At 42.2% G+C, this 18,898-nt stretch overlaps 1 protein-coding gene across 3 annotated transcripts in view; it reads right to left on the bottom strand.

Annotated features, from left to right (window-relative positions):
• Positions 1-18,898, bottom strand: part of STX5 (syntaxin 5) — a 28,528-nt gene that overhangs the window by 5,665 nt on the left and 3,965 nt on the right. For all 3 annotated transcript variants that reach the window (XM_004264235.4, XM_033414993.2, XM_049713542.1), the window contains exons 6-10: positions 16,398-16,514; positions 16,266-16,322; positions 16,009-16,090; positions 15,431-15,537; positions 15,144-15,265 (exon numbers count right to left, since the gene is read on the bottom strand). In XM_004264235.4, the coding sequence (XP_004264283.1) occupies positions 15,144-15,265; positions 15,431-15,537; positions 16,009-16,090; positions 16,266-16,322; positions 16,398-16,514 (485 nt within the window). The remainder of the gene's footprint in view (positions 1-15,143; positions 15,266-15,430; positions 15,538-16,008; positions 16,091-16,265; positions 16,323-16,397; positions 16,515-18,898) is intronic.

Here is an 18,898-nt window from a genome sequence, read left to right as displayed (position 1 = left end):
TTTTGCGGTACGTGGGCCTCTCACTGTTGTGGCCTCTCACGTTGCGGAGCACAGGCTCCAGACGCACAGGCTCAGCGGCCATGGCTCACAGGCCCAGCCACTCCGCGGCATGTGGGATCTTCCCAGACCGGGGCACGAACCTGTGTCCCCTGCATCGGCAGGCGGACGCTCAACCACTGCGCCATCAGGGAAACCCTCAAATTTTTACAGATTATACTCCATTTAAAGTTATTATAAAATGTTGGCTATATTCCCTGTGCTGTAGAATATTTACATTCTTGTAGCTTATTTTATATACAGTTTTTATCTCTTAAACCCCTCCTCCTATCTTGCCCCTCTCCCTTCCCTCTCCCCATCAGTAACCACTAGTTTGTTCTCTATATCTGTCAATTTGTTTGTTTTGTTACATTCATTCATTTTTTTCTTTCCATTTTTTAATTGACGTATTGTTGATTTACAATATTATATGTTTTAGATGTACAACATAGTGATTCACAATTTTTAAAAGTTATACTCCAATTAGTTATAAACTATTGGCTATACTGTCTGAACTCTACAATGTATCCTGGTAGCTTGTTTTATACACAGTAGTCTGTACCTCTTAATCCCCCACCCGCATGTTGCCCCTCCCCCTTCACTCTCCCCACTGGTAACCACTAGTTTGTTCTTTATATCTGAGTCTGTCTCTTTTTTGTCATATTCAGTAGTTTGTCTTATTTTTTAGATTCCACATATAAGTGATATTATACACTATTTGTCTTTGCCTTATTTCACTAAGCATAATACACTCCAAGCCTATTCATTGTTGCAAGAGTTGCTGCAAATGGCAAGAGTTCATTCTTTTTATGGCTGAGCAGTATTCCATTGTATACATATACTACATCTTCCTTATCCATTCACCTGTTGATGGACACCTAGGATGTTTCCATATCTTGGCTATTCTAAATAGTGGTGCTGTGAACACTGGGGTGAATGTACCTTTTCAAATTAGTGTTTTCCATTTTCTTTGGATATATACCCAGGAGTGGAGTGGAACTGCTGGACCATATGGTCGTTCTAATATTTTTACTTTTTTGAGGAAACTCCATACTGTTTCCCACAGTGGCTGCACCAATTTACATTCCCACCAACAGTGCACAAGGGTTCCCTTTTCTCCATATCCTTACCACCATTTGTTATTTGTGGTCTTTTTGATGATAGCCAGTATGACAGGTGTGAGATGCTATCTTATTGTGGTTTTGACTTGCATGTCTCTAATGATTAACAATGTTGAGCATCTTTTCATGTGCCTGTTGGCCATCTGTACGTCTTCATTGGAAAAATGTCTATTCAGGTCTTCTGCCTTTTTTTTTTTTTTTTTTGGCCGTGCTGTTCGGCTTACAGGATCCCGGTTCCCTGACCAGGGATCAAACCTGTGCCTCCTGAATTGGGAGCACAGAGTCTTAACTACTGGACCTCCAGGGAAGTCCCTCTACTCATTTTTTGATCGGATTTTTTGATGTTCAGTTGTATGAGCTGTTTATACATTTTGTAAATTAACCCATCAGTCATATCATTTGCAAATATCTTCTATTTTGGTAAGCTATCTTTTTGTTTTGTCGATGGTTTCCTTTGCTGTGCAAAACCTTGATTTGGTCCCATGTGTTTATTTTTGGTTTTGTTTCCTTTGCTTTAGGAGATGGATGCAAAAAATATTGCTATGATATATGTCAAAGAGTGTTCTGCCTGTGTTTTCTTCTAGGAATTTTATGGTTTCTGGTCTCACATTTAGGGTCTTTAATCCACTTTGAGCTTACTTTTTGTTTTTTTTGATGCACCATGTGGCTTGTGGGATCTTAGTTCCCTGACCCGGGCCCCTGGCAGTGGAGGCGCAGAGTCCTAACCACTGGACCGCCAGGGAATTCCCACACTTTGAGTTTACTTTTGTATATGGTGCGAGAAAATGCTCCAATTTCATTCCTTTACATGTAACTGTCTGGTTTTCCCAGCACCACTTACTGAAGAGACTGTCTCTTCCCCACTGTATATTGATGCTTCCTGTGTCATAGATTAATTGACCATAAGTGTGTGGGTTTATTTCTGGGCTTTCTATTCTGTTTCATTGATGTGTCTGTTTCTGTTTCAGTACCACAGTGTTTTGATTACTGTGCTTTGGTACAGTCTGAAGACAGGGAGCATGACAACTCAAGCTCTGTTCTTCTTTCTCAAAATTGTTTTGGATATTGCAAGTCTTTTGTGTCTCCACAAAAGACTAAATGCCATTACTTCACAGGTGAATTCTATCAAACATTTAGAGAAGAGCTAACACCCATCCTTCTCAAACTCATCCAAAAAATTGCAGAGGAAGGAACACTCCCAAACTCATTCTATGAGGCCACCATCACCCTGATACCAAAACCAGACAAAGATACTACAAAAAAAGAAAATTACAGACCAATAACACTGATGAACATAGATGCAAAAATCCTCAACAAAATACTAGCAAACAGAATCCAACAACACATTAAAAGGATCATACACCATGATCAAGTGGGGTTTATCCCAGGGATGCAAGGATTCTTCAATACACGCAAATCAATCAATGTGATACACCATATTAACAAACTGAAGAAGAAAACCCATATGATCATCTCAATAGATGCAGAAAAAACTTCTGACAAAATTCAACACCCATTGATGATAAAAACTCTCCAGAAAGTGGGCATAGAGGGAACCTACCTCAACATAGTGAAGGCTATATACAACAAACCCACAGCAAACATCATTCTCAATGGTGAAAAACTGAAAGCATTTCCTCTAAGATCAGGAACAAGACAAGGATGTCCACTCTCACCACTATTATTCAACACAGTTTTGGAACTCCTAGCCATGGCAATCAGAGAAGAAAAAGAAATAAAAGGAATACAAATTGGAAAAGAAGTAAAACTGTCACTGTTTGCAGATGACATGATACTATACATAGAGAATCCTAAAGGTACCACCAGAATACTACTAGAGCTAATCAATGAATTTAGTAAAGTTTCAGGATATGAAATTAATGCACAGAAATCTCTTGCATTCCTATACACTAATGATGAAAAATCTGAAACAGAAATTAAGGAAACACTCCCATTTACCATTGCAACAAAAAGAACAAAATACCTAGGAATAAACCTACCTACGGAGACAAAAGACCTGTAGACAGAAAACTATAAGACACTGATGAAAGAAATTAAAGATGATACCAACAGATGAAGAGATAATACCATGTTCTTGGATTGGAAGAATCAATATTGTGAAAATGACTATACTACCCAAAGCAACCTACAGATTCAGTGCAATCCCTATCAAATTACCAATGGCATTTTTTATGGAACTAGAACAAAAAATCTTAAAATTTGTATGGAGACAAAAAAGACCCCGAATAGCCAAAGCAGTCTTGAGGGAAAAAAACGGAGCTGGAGGAATCAGACTCCCTGACTTCAGACTATACTACAAAGCTACAGTAATCAAGACAATATGGTACTGACGCAAAAACAGAAACACAGATCAATGGCACAAGACAGAAAGCTCAGAGATAAACCCATGCACCTATGGTCAACTAATCTATGACAAAGGAGGCACAGATATAAAATGGAGAAAAGACAATCTCTTCAATAAGTGGTGCTGGGAAAACTGGACAGCTACATATAAAAGAATGAAATTAGAACACTCCCTAACACCATACACAAAAATAAACTCAGAATGGATTAGAGACCTAAATGTAAAACCGGACACTATAAAACTCTTAGAGGAAAACATAGGAAGAACACTCTTTGATATAAATCACAGCAAGGTCTTTTTTGATCCACCTCCTAGAGTAATGGAAATAAAAACAAAAATAAACAAATGGGACCTAATGAAATTTCAAAGCTTTTGCACAGCAAAGGAAACCATAAACAAGACGAAAAGAGAACACTCAGAATGGGAGAAAATATTTGCAAACTAATCAATGGACAAAGGATTAATCTCCAAAATGTATAAACAGCTCATGCAGCTCAACATTAAAAAAACAAACAACCCAATCAAAAAATGGGCAGAAAACCTAAATAGACATTTCTCCAAAGAAGACATACAGATGGCCAAGAAGCACATGAAAAGCTGCTCAATATCACTAATTATTAGAGAAATACAAATCAAAACTACAATGAGGTATCACCTCACACCAGTTAGAATGGGCATCATCAGAATATCTACAAACAACAAATGCTGGAGAGGGTGTGGAGTAAAGGGAACCCTCTTGCACTGTTGGTGGGAATGTAAATTGATACAGCCACTATGGAGAACAGTATGGAGGTTCATTAAAAAACTAAAATTAGAATTACCATATGATCCAGCAATCCCACTACTGGGCCTATACCCAGAGAAAACCATAATTCAAAAAGACACATGCACCCCAATGTTCATTGAAGCACTATTTACAATAGCCAGGTCATGGAAGCAACCTAAATGCCCACCGACAGACGAACGGATAAAGATGTGGTACATATATACAATGGAATATTACTCAGCCATAAAAAGGAACGAAATTGGGTCTTTTGTTGAGACGTGGATGGATCTAGAGACTGTCATACAGAGTGAAGTCACAAAGAGAAAAACAAATATTGTATATTAACGTGTGTATGTGGAACCTAGAAAAATGGTACAGACGAACCAGTTTGCAGGGCAGAAATTGAGACAGATGTAGAGAACAAACCTATGGACACCAAGGGGGGCAAAATGGTGGGGGGGTGGGGGCATGGTGTGATGAACTGGGAGATTGGGATTGACATGTGTACACTGATGTGTATAAAACTGATGACTAATAAGAACATGCTGTATAAAAAAATAAATAAAATTTAAAAAAAAAGACTACATGCCATTAGTTTTTGATAGGGATTGCACTGAATCTGTAGATTGCCTTGGGTAGTATGGTCATTTTAATAATATTAATTCTTCCAATCCAAGAACATGGAATATTGTTCCATCTGTTTGTGTCCTCTTCAATTTCTTTCATCAGTGTTTTATAGTTTTCCAAGTACAGGTCTTTTACTGCCTTAGATTTATTCCTTTTCTTTTTGATGCGATTGTAAATGAGTTTCCTTAATTTCTCTGATAGTTTGTTGTTGGTGTATAGAAATTCAACAGATTTCTGTGTATTAATTTTGTATCCCGCAACTTTACTGAATTTATTGATGAGCTCTAGTAGCTTTTTGGTGGCATCTTCCGGGTTTTCTATGTATCATGTCGTTTGCAAACAGTGACAGTTTTACTTATTCCTTTACAATCTGGATTCCTTTTTCTTCTGATTGCTGTGGATACAACTTCCAATACTATGCTGAATAAAAGTGGTGAGAGTGGGTGTCCTTGTTCCTGATCTCGAGGATATGCTTTCAGCTTTCCACTGCTGAGTATGATGTTAGCTGTGGGCTTATCATATATGGCCTTTATTATGTTGAGGAATGTTCTGCCCACTTTGTGAAGAGTTCTTATCATAAATGGATGTTGAATTTTGTCAAAAGTTTTATATGCACCTATTTGAAATGATCTATAATTTTTATTCTTCAATTTGTTAATGTGGTATATCACACTGATTTGTGGATTGAAACATCCTTGCATCCCTGGAATAAGCTCCCAGTTGATCATGGTGTGTATTTTTAATGTATTGGTGGATTCAATCTGCTAATACTTTGTTGAGGATTTTTGTATTTATGTTCATCAGTGATATTGGCCTGTAATTTTATTTTTTGTGATATCTTTGGTTTGGTATCAGGGTGATGCTGGCTTCGTACAATGAGTTTAGGATCACTCCTTCCTCTGCAGTTTTTTGGAATAGTTTGAGGATAGGTGTTAACTCTTCTCGAAACATTTGGTAGAATTCACCTGTGAAGCAATCTGGTCCTGGACTTTTGTTGGAAGTTTTTTAAAATTACTGATTCATTACCGGTAATTGGTCTGTTCATATTTTCTATTTCTTCCTAATTCATCTTGGGAGATTATACGTTTCTAGGAATTTGTTCTCTGCTTCTGGGTTGTCCATTTTATTGGCATATAGTTTTCACAGGAATCTCTTTTGATCCTTTGTATTTCTGTAGTATCAGTTGCAACTTCTCCTTTTTCTGATTTTATTGCCTTAGGCCCTTCCCTCTTTTCTTCTTGATAAGTTTGGCTAAAGGTTTATCAATCTTGTTTATCTCTTCTTACTTTCATTGATCTTTTCTATTTTTTTTAGTCTCTATTTCATTTATTTCTGCCCTACTATTTATTACTTCTTTCCTCTACTAACTCTGGGTTTGTTTGTTCTTCGTTTTCTAGTTCCTTTAGGTGTAAGGGTAGGTTGTTTGAGATTTTTATTTCCTGAGGCAGGCTTCTATTGCTATAAACTTCCCTCTTAGGACTGCTGTTGCTGCATCCCACAGATTTTGGATTATTGTTTTCATTTTGTGTCCAGATAATTTTTATTTCTTCTTTCATTTCTTCAGTGATCCACTGGTTGTTTAGCAGCATATTGTTCAGCCTCCACTTGTTAGTTTTTTTTGCAGTTTTCTTCTTGTATTTGATTTCTACTCTCATAGCATGGTGGTTGGAAAAGATGTTTGATATGATTTCAGTTTTCTTAAATTTACTAACACTTGGTTTGTGGCCTAGCATGTAATAAATATATCCTGGAGAATGTTCCATATGCACTTGAAAAGAATTTGTATTCTGCTGCTTTTGGAGGAATGTTCTCTATATAAACCCATTTGGTCTAATGTGTCACTTAAGGCCAGTGTTTCCTTATTGACTTCTTGTCTGATGTGTCCATTAATATAAGTGAGATATTAAGGTTCCCTACTATTATTGTGTTAGTGTCAATTTCTTCCTTTATGTCTGTTAATATTGGCTTTATATATTCAGGTGCTCCTATGTCTGGGTGCATGTATGTTTACAATTGTTATATCTTCTTATTGAATTGATCCCTTGATCATTATGTAATGTCCTTCTTTGTCTCTTGTTACAGTCTTTGTTTTAAAGTCTGTTTTGTATGATATAAGTATTGCTACCCAGCTTTCTTTTGATTTCCATTTGCATGGAATACCTTTTTCCATCCCCTCACTTTCAGTCTGTGTGTCCGTCTTTAGATCTTAAGTGAGTCATATATAGGCAGCATATATATGGGTCTTGTTTTTGTATCCATTCAGGCACTCTATGTCTTTTGATTGGGGCACTTAGTCCATTTACATTTAAAGTAATTATTGATAGGTATGTACTTATTGCCATTTCATTAGTTGTTTGGGGGTTGTTTTTGTAGTTCTTTTTGTTCCTTTCTTCTTTTGTTCTCTTCCCTTATGATGTGATGACTATCTTTGGTGTTACGTTTGAATTCTTTTCTCTTTTTTATATATCTATTACAGATTTTTGGTTTATGGTTACCACGAGGTTTATATATAGCAATCTATAAATATATATATGTGGTTATTTTAAGTTGCTGATCTCTTAAGTTCAAATGTATTTTTACTCCCCTCCCCCACAGTTAGTTTTTGACATCATATTTTACAACTTTTTGTTTTGTGTACCCCTCACTTACTTATTGTAGATATGGGTGATTTTACTTTTTTTTTTTTTTTTTTTGTGGTACACAGGCCTCTCACTGCTGCGGCCCCTCCCATTGTGGAGCACAGGCCCTGGATGCGCAGGCCCAGCGGCCATGGCTCATGGGCCCAGCTGCTCCGCGGCATGTGGGATCCTCCCAGTCCGGGGCACGAACCCATGTCCCCTGCATTGGCAGGCGGACTCTCAACCATGGCGCCACCGGGGAAGCCCTACTCTTTGTCTTTTAATTTTCCTACTAGTTTTGTAAATGGTTAATTTACTACTTTTACTGTATATTTAATTTTACCAATGAGCTTTTTCCTTTCGTAATTTTCATGTTTCTAGTTGTGGCCTTTTCTTTTTTACTTAGGGAAGTCCCTTTAACATTCCTTCTAAAGCTGGTTTGGTGGTGCTGAACTCTTTTAGCTTCTGCTTTTCTGTAAAATTATTGATTCCCTCATCAAAGCTGAATGAAAACCTTGGCAGGTAGGGTGTTCTTGCCGTAGGTTTTTCCTTTTCATCACTTTAAATATATCATGTCACTCCCTTCTGGACTGCAGAGTTTCTGCTGGAAGAGTCAACTGATAGCCTTATGGGAGTTCTCTTGTACATAACTTAATTTTTCCTTGCTGCTTTTAATACTCCCTGTCTTTAATTTTTGCTGTTTTAATTACAGTGTGTCTTTGTGTGGTCCTCTTCAGGTTGATGCTGTTCGGGACTCTCTAGGTGTCCCAGACCTGGATGTCTGTTTTCTTTCCCAGGTCAGGGAAGTTTTCAGCTATAATGTTATGTCTCCCGATACGTTCCCTGTCTCTTTCTCCCTTCCCCTCTGGGACCCTTATAATGCAGATGTTAGTACACTAGATGTCCCAGAGGTCTGTTAAACTGTTAACTTTTTTTTTTTTCAGTTTCAGTGCTTTCCACTACTCTAATCTTCCAACTCACTGATCCATTCCTCTGTATCATTTAATCTACTGTTGATTCTTTCTAGTGTATTTTTCATTTCAGTTATATTCATCCGTTTGGTTCTTCTTTACATCTTCTAACTCTCTGTTAAGCTTCTCACTATGTTCATCCATTCTTCTCCCAAGTTCCTTGATCATCTTTATGATCATTACCTTGAACTCTTTATCAGGTAGTTTGCCTATCTCCACTTCACTTAGTTTCTCTTCTGGGGTCTTAACTTGTTCCTTTGATTGGAACATGCTCCTCTGTTGCTTCATTTTGCCCAATTTGCTGTTTTTATTTTTATGTACCTGGTAGGTTCGTTATGTTTCCTGACCTTAGAGAAACGGCCTTTCATAGGAGATGTTCTATGCATCCCAGCAGTTCACTTCCCTCTGGTCACCACAGCTATATGCTCTAGGGCTGCCCCATATTGTGTGGGCCCTTCTGCTGTGGTGGGACTGACTAGGCGTAGGTGGCCCAGTAGGCGTGGCTGGCTCCTGGTCTGGTTAGTTGCCAGGCTCTGCCTTGTGCAGTGGCTGCCAGCCATTGGTTGGCAAGATCTTCATTTTTTATAAGCTCTATAGAGGGTTCCTATGAACATCCAGGTTTGGCAACCAATGGTTAAAAGGATGTTTGTTTATTTATTCAACTACTAGGTATTGAGTCCCAGGCATTTACACAGTGCCATGAGTTCAGCTATCTTGGTCCCTCCCACCAGCATCTGCTTTCCCAGCTCTCTCCAGCTCGTCTCAAAGCCAAGTCCTATACTTATCTACTGGATCCCACTTCCTGTCACCATCTCAAGGACATAACTTTAAGATTCTTCCCCCTGCCTGCTATATTATCAATTTTTATTTCTCTGCTGGATCATTCCCATTAGAATACAAACACATGGGGCTTCCCTGGTGGCACAGTGGTTGAGAATCTGCCTGCCAATGCTGGGGACATGGGTTCAATCCCTGGTCTGGGAAGATTCCACGTGCCGTGGAACAACTAAGCCCATGCGCCACAACTACTGAGCCGGCGCTCTACAGCCTGTGAGCCACAGCTACTGAGCCGCGTATCACAACTACTGAAGCCCATGCGCCTAGAGCCCATGCTCCGCAACGAGAAGCCACCACAATGAGAAGCCTGCACACCACAACGAAGAGTAGCCTCCGCTCACTGCAACTAAAGAAAGCCCGTGCACAGCAACGAAGACCCAATGCAGCCAAAAATAAATAAAATAAATAAATTTATTTTTTAAAAAAAGAATACAAACATACTTTTATTTTCTCCCATTCTTTAAAAAAACAAAACAAAAACCTCTTGTCTTCCACTGGACAAACTGGGAACAATCTGAACTATGAAAATAATCATTATCCTAACTAATTGTAATATAAAACATAAATAAAAACCTTAAGCCCGTAATGATAATCAAAAACAAGGAAGAATTAAAACAAAACAAAAAACCTCCTTGGTCACTACTATGGCACCTACTCCGTAACTATTTACTCTGGAAATACAGGAAAATAATTAAGATTTATCCAGTCTGATTAAGATGAACTTCAGCTCATGCAGTTAATAAAGGAAAGCTCTTCTTTACAGAAAAAACACACCCAAATTAGATTAATTAATTCAGACCAGACAAGCATCATAACTGGCTACTAGAAACATTAGGTTAAAGGTTTTTTGGGAACAGGGTATCCCATAAATCACTTGCTGACTGCAAAGAAGAAAATGTACTTTTAAAAGGAGAGATTAGGGCTTCCCTGGTGGCGCAGTGGTTGAGAGTCCGCCTGCCGATGCAGGGAACATGGGTTCGTGCCCTGGTCCAGGAAGATCCCACATGCCGCAGAGCGGCTGGGCCCGTGAGCCATGGCCGCTGAGCCTGCGCGTCCGGAGCCTGTGCTCCGCAACGGGAGAGGGCACAACAGTGAGAGGCCCGCGTACCGTAAAAAAAAAAAAAAGGGAGAGATTTAAAAATAATAATAATAAAATAAATAAATGAAAGGAGAGATTATCTGTTACCACCTTAATCAACTGATCAAACTTGTTCTAGATAATATAGGGTCAATCTGACATTAAATGCCTCCTAATGAGATGTAATTTGTTGAGATATACATACATCTCAACAAAATAAATATACAGTTATAATTGATTTTTTTTTGGCTGTGCCACATGGCTTGCGGGATTTTAGTTCTCCAACGAGAGATCAAACCCAGGCCCTTGGCAGTGAACGTGCTGAGTCCTAACCAGTGGATCACCAGGGAATTCCTATAGTTAATTATATATATGTATTTCTAGAAGAAGAAAACAGAAAGAAAAAGAGGCAGAAAAAAATCTTGAAGAAATAATGGTCAAATATTCCCTAAACTTCATGAAAGACATAAATTTACAGATTCAAGCAGCTCAGAGAACCCCAAGCAGCATAAATTCAAAGAAGGGGCTTCCCTGGTGGCGCAGTGGTTAAGAATACGCCTGTCAAGCAGGGGACACGGGTTCGAGCCCTGGTCCGGGAAGATCCTACATTCCGCAGAGCAACTAAGCCCGTGTGCCACGACTACCGAGCCTGGGCTCTACAGCCCGCAAGCCACAACTACTAAAGCCTGTGCTCATAGAGCCCCTGCTGCACAACAAGAGAAGCCACGACAATGAGAAGCCTGCGCACCGCAATGAAGAGTAGCCTGCACTCACCACAACTAGAGAAAGCCTGCACACAGCAATGAAGACCCAACACAGCCCCAAATAAGTAAATAAATAAATAAATAAATTCAAAGAAAACCACATCTAAGTACATAAACCATCAACTGTGAAAATCCAAATATAAGAAAAAAAAGTATTAAAAAGCAGCCAGGGACTCCCCTGGTGGCACAGTGGTTAAGAATCCACCTGCCAACACAGGGGACATGGGTTTGAGCCCTGGTCCAAGAAGATCCCACACGCTGCAGAGCAACTAAGCCTGTGCGCCACAACTACTGAGCCTGCACTCTAGAGTCCATGAGCCACAACTACTGAAGCCCACGTGCCTAGAGTCCATGCTCTGCAACAACAGAAGCCACCACAGTGAGAAGCTGGTACACCACAGTGAAGAGCAACCCCTGCTCGCTGCAACTAGAGAAAGCCCGCGCAGCAATGAAGACCCACCACAGCCAAAAATAAATAAATAAACTTATTTTAAAAAAAAGAAAAGTAAAAGTGGGCTTCCCAGGTGGCACAGTGGTAAAGAATCCACCTGCCAATGCAGGGCACATGGGTTTGAGCCCTGGTCCAGGAAGATCCCACACGCTGCAGAGCAACTAAGCCCATGCACCACAACTACTGAGCCTGCGCTCTAGAGCCTGCGAGCCACAACTTATGAAGCCCATGTGCAACAGCTACTGAAGCCCGCATGCCTAGAGCCTGTGCTCCACAACAAGAGAAGCCACTGCAATGAGAAGCCCGTGCACTGCAACAAAGAGTAGCCCCTGCTCTCAGCAACTAGAGAAAACCTGTGTGCAGCAGTGAAGACCCAATGCAGCCAAAAATTAAATAAGTGAATAAATAAATTTATAAAAAAAAACGAAAAGTAAAAGTATTTGTCATCAGCAGAACTGCACTACAAAAAGTACTAAGGAAAATTCTCCAGGTTAAAGGGAAGTGATGGAAACTGGATATTCGGAAAGAAATGAAGAGCACTGGAAACAGTAAATATATGACTAAGTATAAAAGACTATTTTTTCCTCTTTATTTCTGTAAGATAAAAATTATACTATTATATTATGGAGTTTATAAAGTATGTAGATGCAACAAATATGACAACTATAACATAAAAGATGGAGGAGAGGGTTGCAAACTTCTCACATTTTATATGAAGCTGACTGTGAAAAGTTAATGATGCATACTGTAATCCCTAGAGCAACCACTGGATAAAAAAAAAAGCAATTACATATAGCTAAAATACCAACAGACAAATTTAAATGGAATTAAAATTTTTTTTTCAACTGTTCAAAAGATAGGAAAGAAGGAAGAGAGGAACAAAAAACAGAAGGGAAAAACAGGAAAAAAAAATAGTAAAATGGTAGGCCTAAATCCAACCTTAGCAAAAATTATTAACTATTAATGAACTAAATACTCCAATTAAATTCTCAGCTCTCATCTTGCTTGGCCTATAAGCAAAATTTGTCACAGCTGATTATTCTTTCCCTGAATCATTTTCTTCTCCTGGCTCCTAGGATACCATATGCATTTATTTTTCTTCCTACCTCACAAACTGTGCTCCTGTTCAGTGCCCTCCCTCAGAACTAAGAATTGAGTCCAGAAATAGCCCTGGGACTCAGTGCTTGATCCTCCTCTTTCTTAGAACTCACTTGGCCTAGTTTCAAAGTCCAATGCTGCCCACTCTTGGCCCAGACCTGTCTCCTCAACTCCTTATATCTATAGGCCTGTTCACTATCTCCACCCAGATGTCTAACAAACAAACAACTGTCCACCTCGTTGGACGTGTCCAACACAACTTATTTTGCCCCAAATCTACTCTACCCTGAGTAACCAGCCCTATTTCAAGTGAAGAGCATGAATCCCTTTGATTGCTCACATCAAAAGCCTGGAGTTATCATAAACTCCTCTTTTTCTCTCATGCCCTGCATTCAGTTCATCAAGCAATTGATCCTATTGGTTCTACCTCCAAAATACATCCAGAGTGCAACTACTACTCATACAACCTTGGTCCCAGCAACCATCACCTCTTGCCTAGATTACTGAAAAGGCCTCTGCATCCATCTCCCTGCTTCTATCCTAGGTCCTTACAATCTGTTCTGACTACAGCAACCAAATGATTCTTTTAAAATAGAAGTCAGAGGGAATCCCCTAGCGGTTCAGTGGTTAGGACTTGGCGCTTTCACTGCGGTGGCTTGGTTCAATCCCTGGTCAAGGAACTAAGATCCCATAAGCTACGCAGTGCGGCCCAAAAAATAAATAAATAAAACAGAAGTCAGATAGTACAACCGTTCATCAAAACCCTGCAGTGGCTCCCCATGTCACTCAGAGTAAATGCTAAATCCTCACACTGGCTTTAAAAGGCCCCACATGATCTGGTCTCCCATTTCCCCTCTAACCTCACCTGGTACTACTCTCCTTCTCACCCGTCCCCAGATGCAGTGGCTTCTTTGCTGTCCTTTAACTCATCAGACATATTCTTGCCTGAAGGCCTTTACACTGGTTCTTCCCTCTGCCTGGTACTCTTCTCCATATATCCACACGGCAAACTCCCTTACCTTCCCCCTTCTTGGATAGACGCCATCTTCTTAATAGGGCCTCTCTTAACAACCATCCTATTTAAAATTACAACTCGCTCCTCCAAACCTAGAACTCCTGATTAGTTTACCCTACTCTACTTTTATTTATGGATTTATCACTGGGCAAAAATATATACTGGACCATTTACTTATTTTGTGTATTTTAACTTATCTGTCTCCCCTACAACAATGTATATTCCACAAGGGGAGGGTTCTTTGTCTCTTTCATCCTCGACTGTATCTCCATAACTGACTGAATGAACGCTAAGTGCCAAAGAGGAGCAGATAAAATGCCTCGTGCAGTAGCAGGGGGCACCAGGAGAGCAGAGAGGCCTTCCCGTGCGTGGGCTCTGCCTACCTCCCTCCAGCCTTATCTTGTACCTCTCTCTTCCTGCTCATTGCTTTCCAGCTACACTGGCCTTCTTGATTCTTTTTTCTTTTAATTTAAAAAAAATTAATTTATTTGGTTGCGTTGGGTCTTCCTTGCTGCACGCGGGCTTTCTCTAGTTGCATCGAGTGGGGGCTATTCTTCATTGCAGTGCGCAGGACTCTCATCGCAGTGGTTTCCCTTGTTGTGGAGCTTGGGCTTTAGGCGCGCAGGCTTCAGTAGCTGTGGCACGTGGGCTCAGTAGTTGTGGCTCGCGGCTCTAGAGCGCAGGCTCAGTAGTTGTGGTGCACATGCTTAGTTGCTCCGTGGCCTGTGGGATCTTCCTGGACCAGGGATCGAACCCATGTCCCCTGCATTGGCAGGCGGATTCTTAACCACTGTGCCACCAAGGAAGTCCCTTGATTCTTTAATACAGCAAGACTGTCCCATCGTAGGGCCTTTGCTCCAGCTGTCCACACTGCCTAGACAACTCTTACCCTCTCCTTTGCATGGTTGGATCCCTCTTCTTTGCATGGTTGGATCCTTCTTGTAGTTCATGTCTCTGCTTAAATATCAAGTCTTCAGAGCAGCCTTCCCTGCCACCCAATCTGATATACCTCCTCTATCACTTTCTGAACACCTCATCCTACTTTAATTCTCAGTATAGCCCTTATCAGTACCTGAAAATTTCTTCTCAATTCTTTTTAACAGCTATCCTCACCCACACTATTAAATTCCGTACTACAAAGTAAGCTCCACAAAATAGACTTAACTGTGCTGTTGATCACCGTACCCCAAGCACCTAGGACAGTGCTTGACAAGGAACAGGTGCTCAATTAACACTTGTTGAGTGGATGGAGGCAGGGGAACTTGACCCTGTGGGTGGACAGGATTCACTCTTCTCTTCCAAAGGGCATCAAGCTGTCCCTGGGGACCTTTAGGATGCCAATCCACAGGGAAGAGAAGGCTCCTGTTTTTGAAGTTAAGGAGAGAAAGAATCTCACCTCTGAATGGTTTCTTCCTGTTCCTTAACCATGTGTGCCAACTGCTGGAAGATGGAGCCCAGCTCAACAATTGTGGACTCAATATTCTGCATGGTGTCTGCCCGGCTCTGGATGTAGGAATCCTTCAGAGGAGAGACAGCATACATGAGCACTGGGAGCTTCTGCAGGGGAGGGCCTGCCTCTTTAGGACCCTCCACTTTGCCATTCCACCCATGGCACATTCCAAACGCTTGTGACCACAGAGGAAAACAGAGGAGCAACTCCTCCCAAGCTCAGAGCGTGGATACCTGCTCATCAATGAGCTGCAGCTGCTGGCTGGTCCTAGAGTCCATCATGTCAATGGCCACGTCCCCAGAGGCTCGAGACTCCGCCCCCAAAACCACAGCACCGCCCCCTGGGGGAAGAAAGAAGACATGGCACTTCTTAGTGGTTAAAAGGTTCAAAGCCCACATGCTCTGGATTTGAATCCCAGCTCTGGCACTTACTAGCCTTGTGACCCTGGACAAGTCATTTAACCTCTCTGAGCCTCAGTTTCCTCACCTGTAAAATGGGGGATAACAATAGTTGCTTTCTCAAAAGGTGGTTGTGAAAATTAAATGACAGAATGGGAATACAACGAGTAAGTGCAAAAAAAATTAGAAACTGTCATTCTTCTGAACATGATTGAATTCACCCCCAACACTGAGAATGCTGGAGACTAGGTGTGGATCATAAATCCCAGCAATCAGGTCTGACCTCTAAGAGACAAAGCCTAGCAACCTCCTTGGCCCTCCATTCTCCTACCCAACCCCTGCCTTTGGAAGATACCAGAACTGGAGTAACTAAGCCTTATCCCTCAGGGCTCCCTGTATTGCCTGTGACTTACCTAGGTGGTTGGGGGCAAGGGGCAGGGCTGACACGGGTGCCCGGGAGAACTGCTCCCGCCGGCTCCTCTGCTGCTTCAGGTTCTAAGGTTGGGGAAGAAATGCAAAGGTCCTGAGGCCGCTGGAAAGCGGGCACATTAAAGAGATTCCTCCTGGTGCCCGTGACCCTGTTGCCCTTGCCCTTCCACTTGTCCCCTTCCCACTTCCCTCTGGGGCCCTCACCCCTGATTCCTATCCCTCCTACACAGATTCTTCTCACCTCTGTCCTCACTTCTAAAACTGATTTGAAGTCATTGGACATGGAGGCCAGTTTTGACTGAAAGAAAAGGAGAGAGGGTCAGCCAGAGAAGACGCCTTCCTCCCTTCTGCCTCTCCCTCCCCCGGGTCCCACCTGCAGGGAGACCACGATGGTGTTGGAATGGGTTTGCAGGTGCCGGCCGCTCTGGCTGCCCTTGGCTCTCACGAAATCTTGAAGCTGGGCGATTTGTTTGTTAAGGCTGTTGATGTCCTGGTGAAAGAGCCAACAGAAAAACTGAGTATCAACCATGGGGTCCTCAGCCAGCATCTCTCCCACATGGACATCTCTGGCAGGGACGGCAGGGTGGACATTACTAGCAGGGGTGATGGTATCTTGGACAGACCAGAAGGGCCTGCTGGGATAGTCCAAGCTCTGTACTTTGCTCAGGCTCAGTGCCTGCGGGGTAGAGCCAGAAAGAGGTGAAATATGGCCCCGTCCATTCGTAAAGACCTGAGGTGTTTACTCCCTCCACCCTGCTGTCCTACCCCCACTGTGAGGCCATGCTCATGGCCATAGAACCCTTCAAAAGGCCAAAATCTCAGACCCAGAGCATGCTGAGCAACAAAGCATCTGTGCTGTACTCAGGAGACAGGAAGAGTCAAAGGCACCATGGCTTCCCAGAAGCATCAACGAAATGGTTTTTATATACAGAATTCCTTTTAAAAATTACTATTGCAAAAAAGTGAAAGATGTGACTTGTCTAACGTTATACACGATGAATTAGTAGCACAGCCAGGCTTTCTACACCAGGCCAATGGATTATCTGCTTCCCAATCCTGCCTGCCAAGGGCCTCGTGAGACAAGGGAGATGAAGGAGGCGGCTGGGAGTGGCAGAGAAAGCTTGCCGCCCCAGGACAGCGAAGTCCAGGGAAAGACCAGAGGAAGAAGAGGAGGGGGAGAGGGAAGAGGTCAAAAGTAGTGAGCTCAAGATACAGGCTAAGAAAAAAACTAGATTAGGGGCTTCCCTGGCGGCACACTGGTTAAGAATCCACCTGCCAATGCAGGGGATGAGGTTTGAGCCCTGGTCCGGAAGAACCCACATGCCGCGGAGCAACTAAGCCCGTGTGCCTCAACTACTGAGCCTGCGCTCTAGAGCCTGCGAGCCACAATTACTGAGCCCACGAGCCACAACTACTGAAGCCCGCGCTCCTAGAGCCCGTGCTCTACAACAAGAGAAGCCACTGCAATGAGAAGCCCATGCGCTGCAACGAAGAGTAGCCCCCGCTCGCCGCAACTAGAGAAAGCCCGCGGGCAGCAACAAAGACCCAACGCAGCCAAAATGTAAATAAATAAATAAAAGTTAAAAAAAAAAACCAAAAAACTAGATCAGGCAACTTCTAGAGTCCCTCCAATAGTACCCCCAGTTAGTATTCCTCCAATTAGTATCCTAGCCCCAAAGATTCTCTCGAGACCCCTGGACGATTTCTGCTGCTGACTGCTCTGTCCCTTCAGAGTTAATGGAGCCTGCTCACAGCCATGTGTCCAAAACTGCATTCCAGGTTTTTCCCCCATAAAATGTCCTCCCCCCGGAACTTAGAAAATGGCACTACTCCCCACTTAGTTGCCCAAGCTAGAAGCTTCTAAGTCACATACTGACATCTCCTTAACCCAACCTATATGCCACAGCACAACCATAACCTGCATTGAGCGTTTACTACATACTCAGCACTTTGTGAACAGAACAGCAGTCTCGGGTTTGATTACTGTGCGCCATGCAACCTGCTAAGCAGCTTATGACTTTCTCTTAACTTAACATAGAAAACAACTCTTAATTTCCCCCCCAGTTATTCCCCCTTCCTTCTTTGCCACTTTGGTAAATGTACTACTGCTCACCAGGTGCTCAGACGAAAACCTTAAGAAATCATCCTCAATTCCTCTCTCTTCCCTTAATCCACAAGGAACCCACAAAGAACCCAGCTGATTCCAACATATACTCTGAATGTGTCCACTCATCTCCTTCTCTAACAAAGCTACCCTAGTCCAAACTGTCCTCTCTCTAAAAATTGCCCAGAACCTCCTAAGTGATCTTCCTTTTAGAATTTGCCCCCTACAATCCACTTTCCACACAACCACCAGAGTGACCTTCTAAACCAAAAATAGTGCATGTCATTCCCCTGCTTCAAAATCTTCCAAGAGCTTCCCACTAAATTTAGTACACGATCCAAATTCCTCACCTAGCTTACACGGGCTATGTGGTCTCACCCCACTCACTCCTCTGACCTCACCCCCCCCACAGGCCTCCTTCTCACTGGCTGTGCTGCAGCCACACTGGCCTGTTTCACAGCCTTTCACATCAAGGCTGCCCAGGCCTCGGGGCCTTTCCCTTTGCTATTCCCACTTTCTGGAATGTGCCCCCGTCAGATCTCTGGATGACCAACTTTCTCCTTACCATTCACGTCTCTATGTCCCTTCCTCAGCCAAACCGTCCTAGATCACCCCATGTAAAGTAGGCCCCTACCCTGAGGAACTCACTCACCTCATTTCTTTAATAGGATGTGCCGCTACCTGAAACTGTCTTTTCTGTTTGCTTGTATAGCGTCTAGTTCACCCATTCCGCAAGGAAGTTGCCAAGGTCAGGGACCGCATTTGTCTTG

The sequence above is a fragment of the Orcinus orca genome, chromosome 8, assembly GCF_937001465.1.
Source record: "Orcinus orca chromosome 8, mOrcOrc1.1, whole genome shotgun sequence".
Taxonomy (NCBI): domain Eukaryota; kingdom Metazoa; phylum Chordata; class Mammalia; order Artiodactyla; family Delphinidae; genus Orcinus; species Orcinus orca.
The sequence above is the reverse complement of the archived record's forward strand: the minus strand, read 5'-3'. Positions and strand labels throughout refer to the sequence as shown.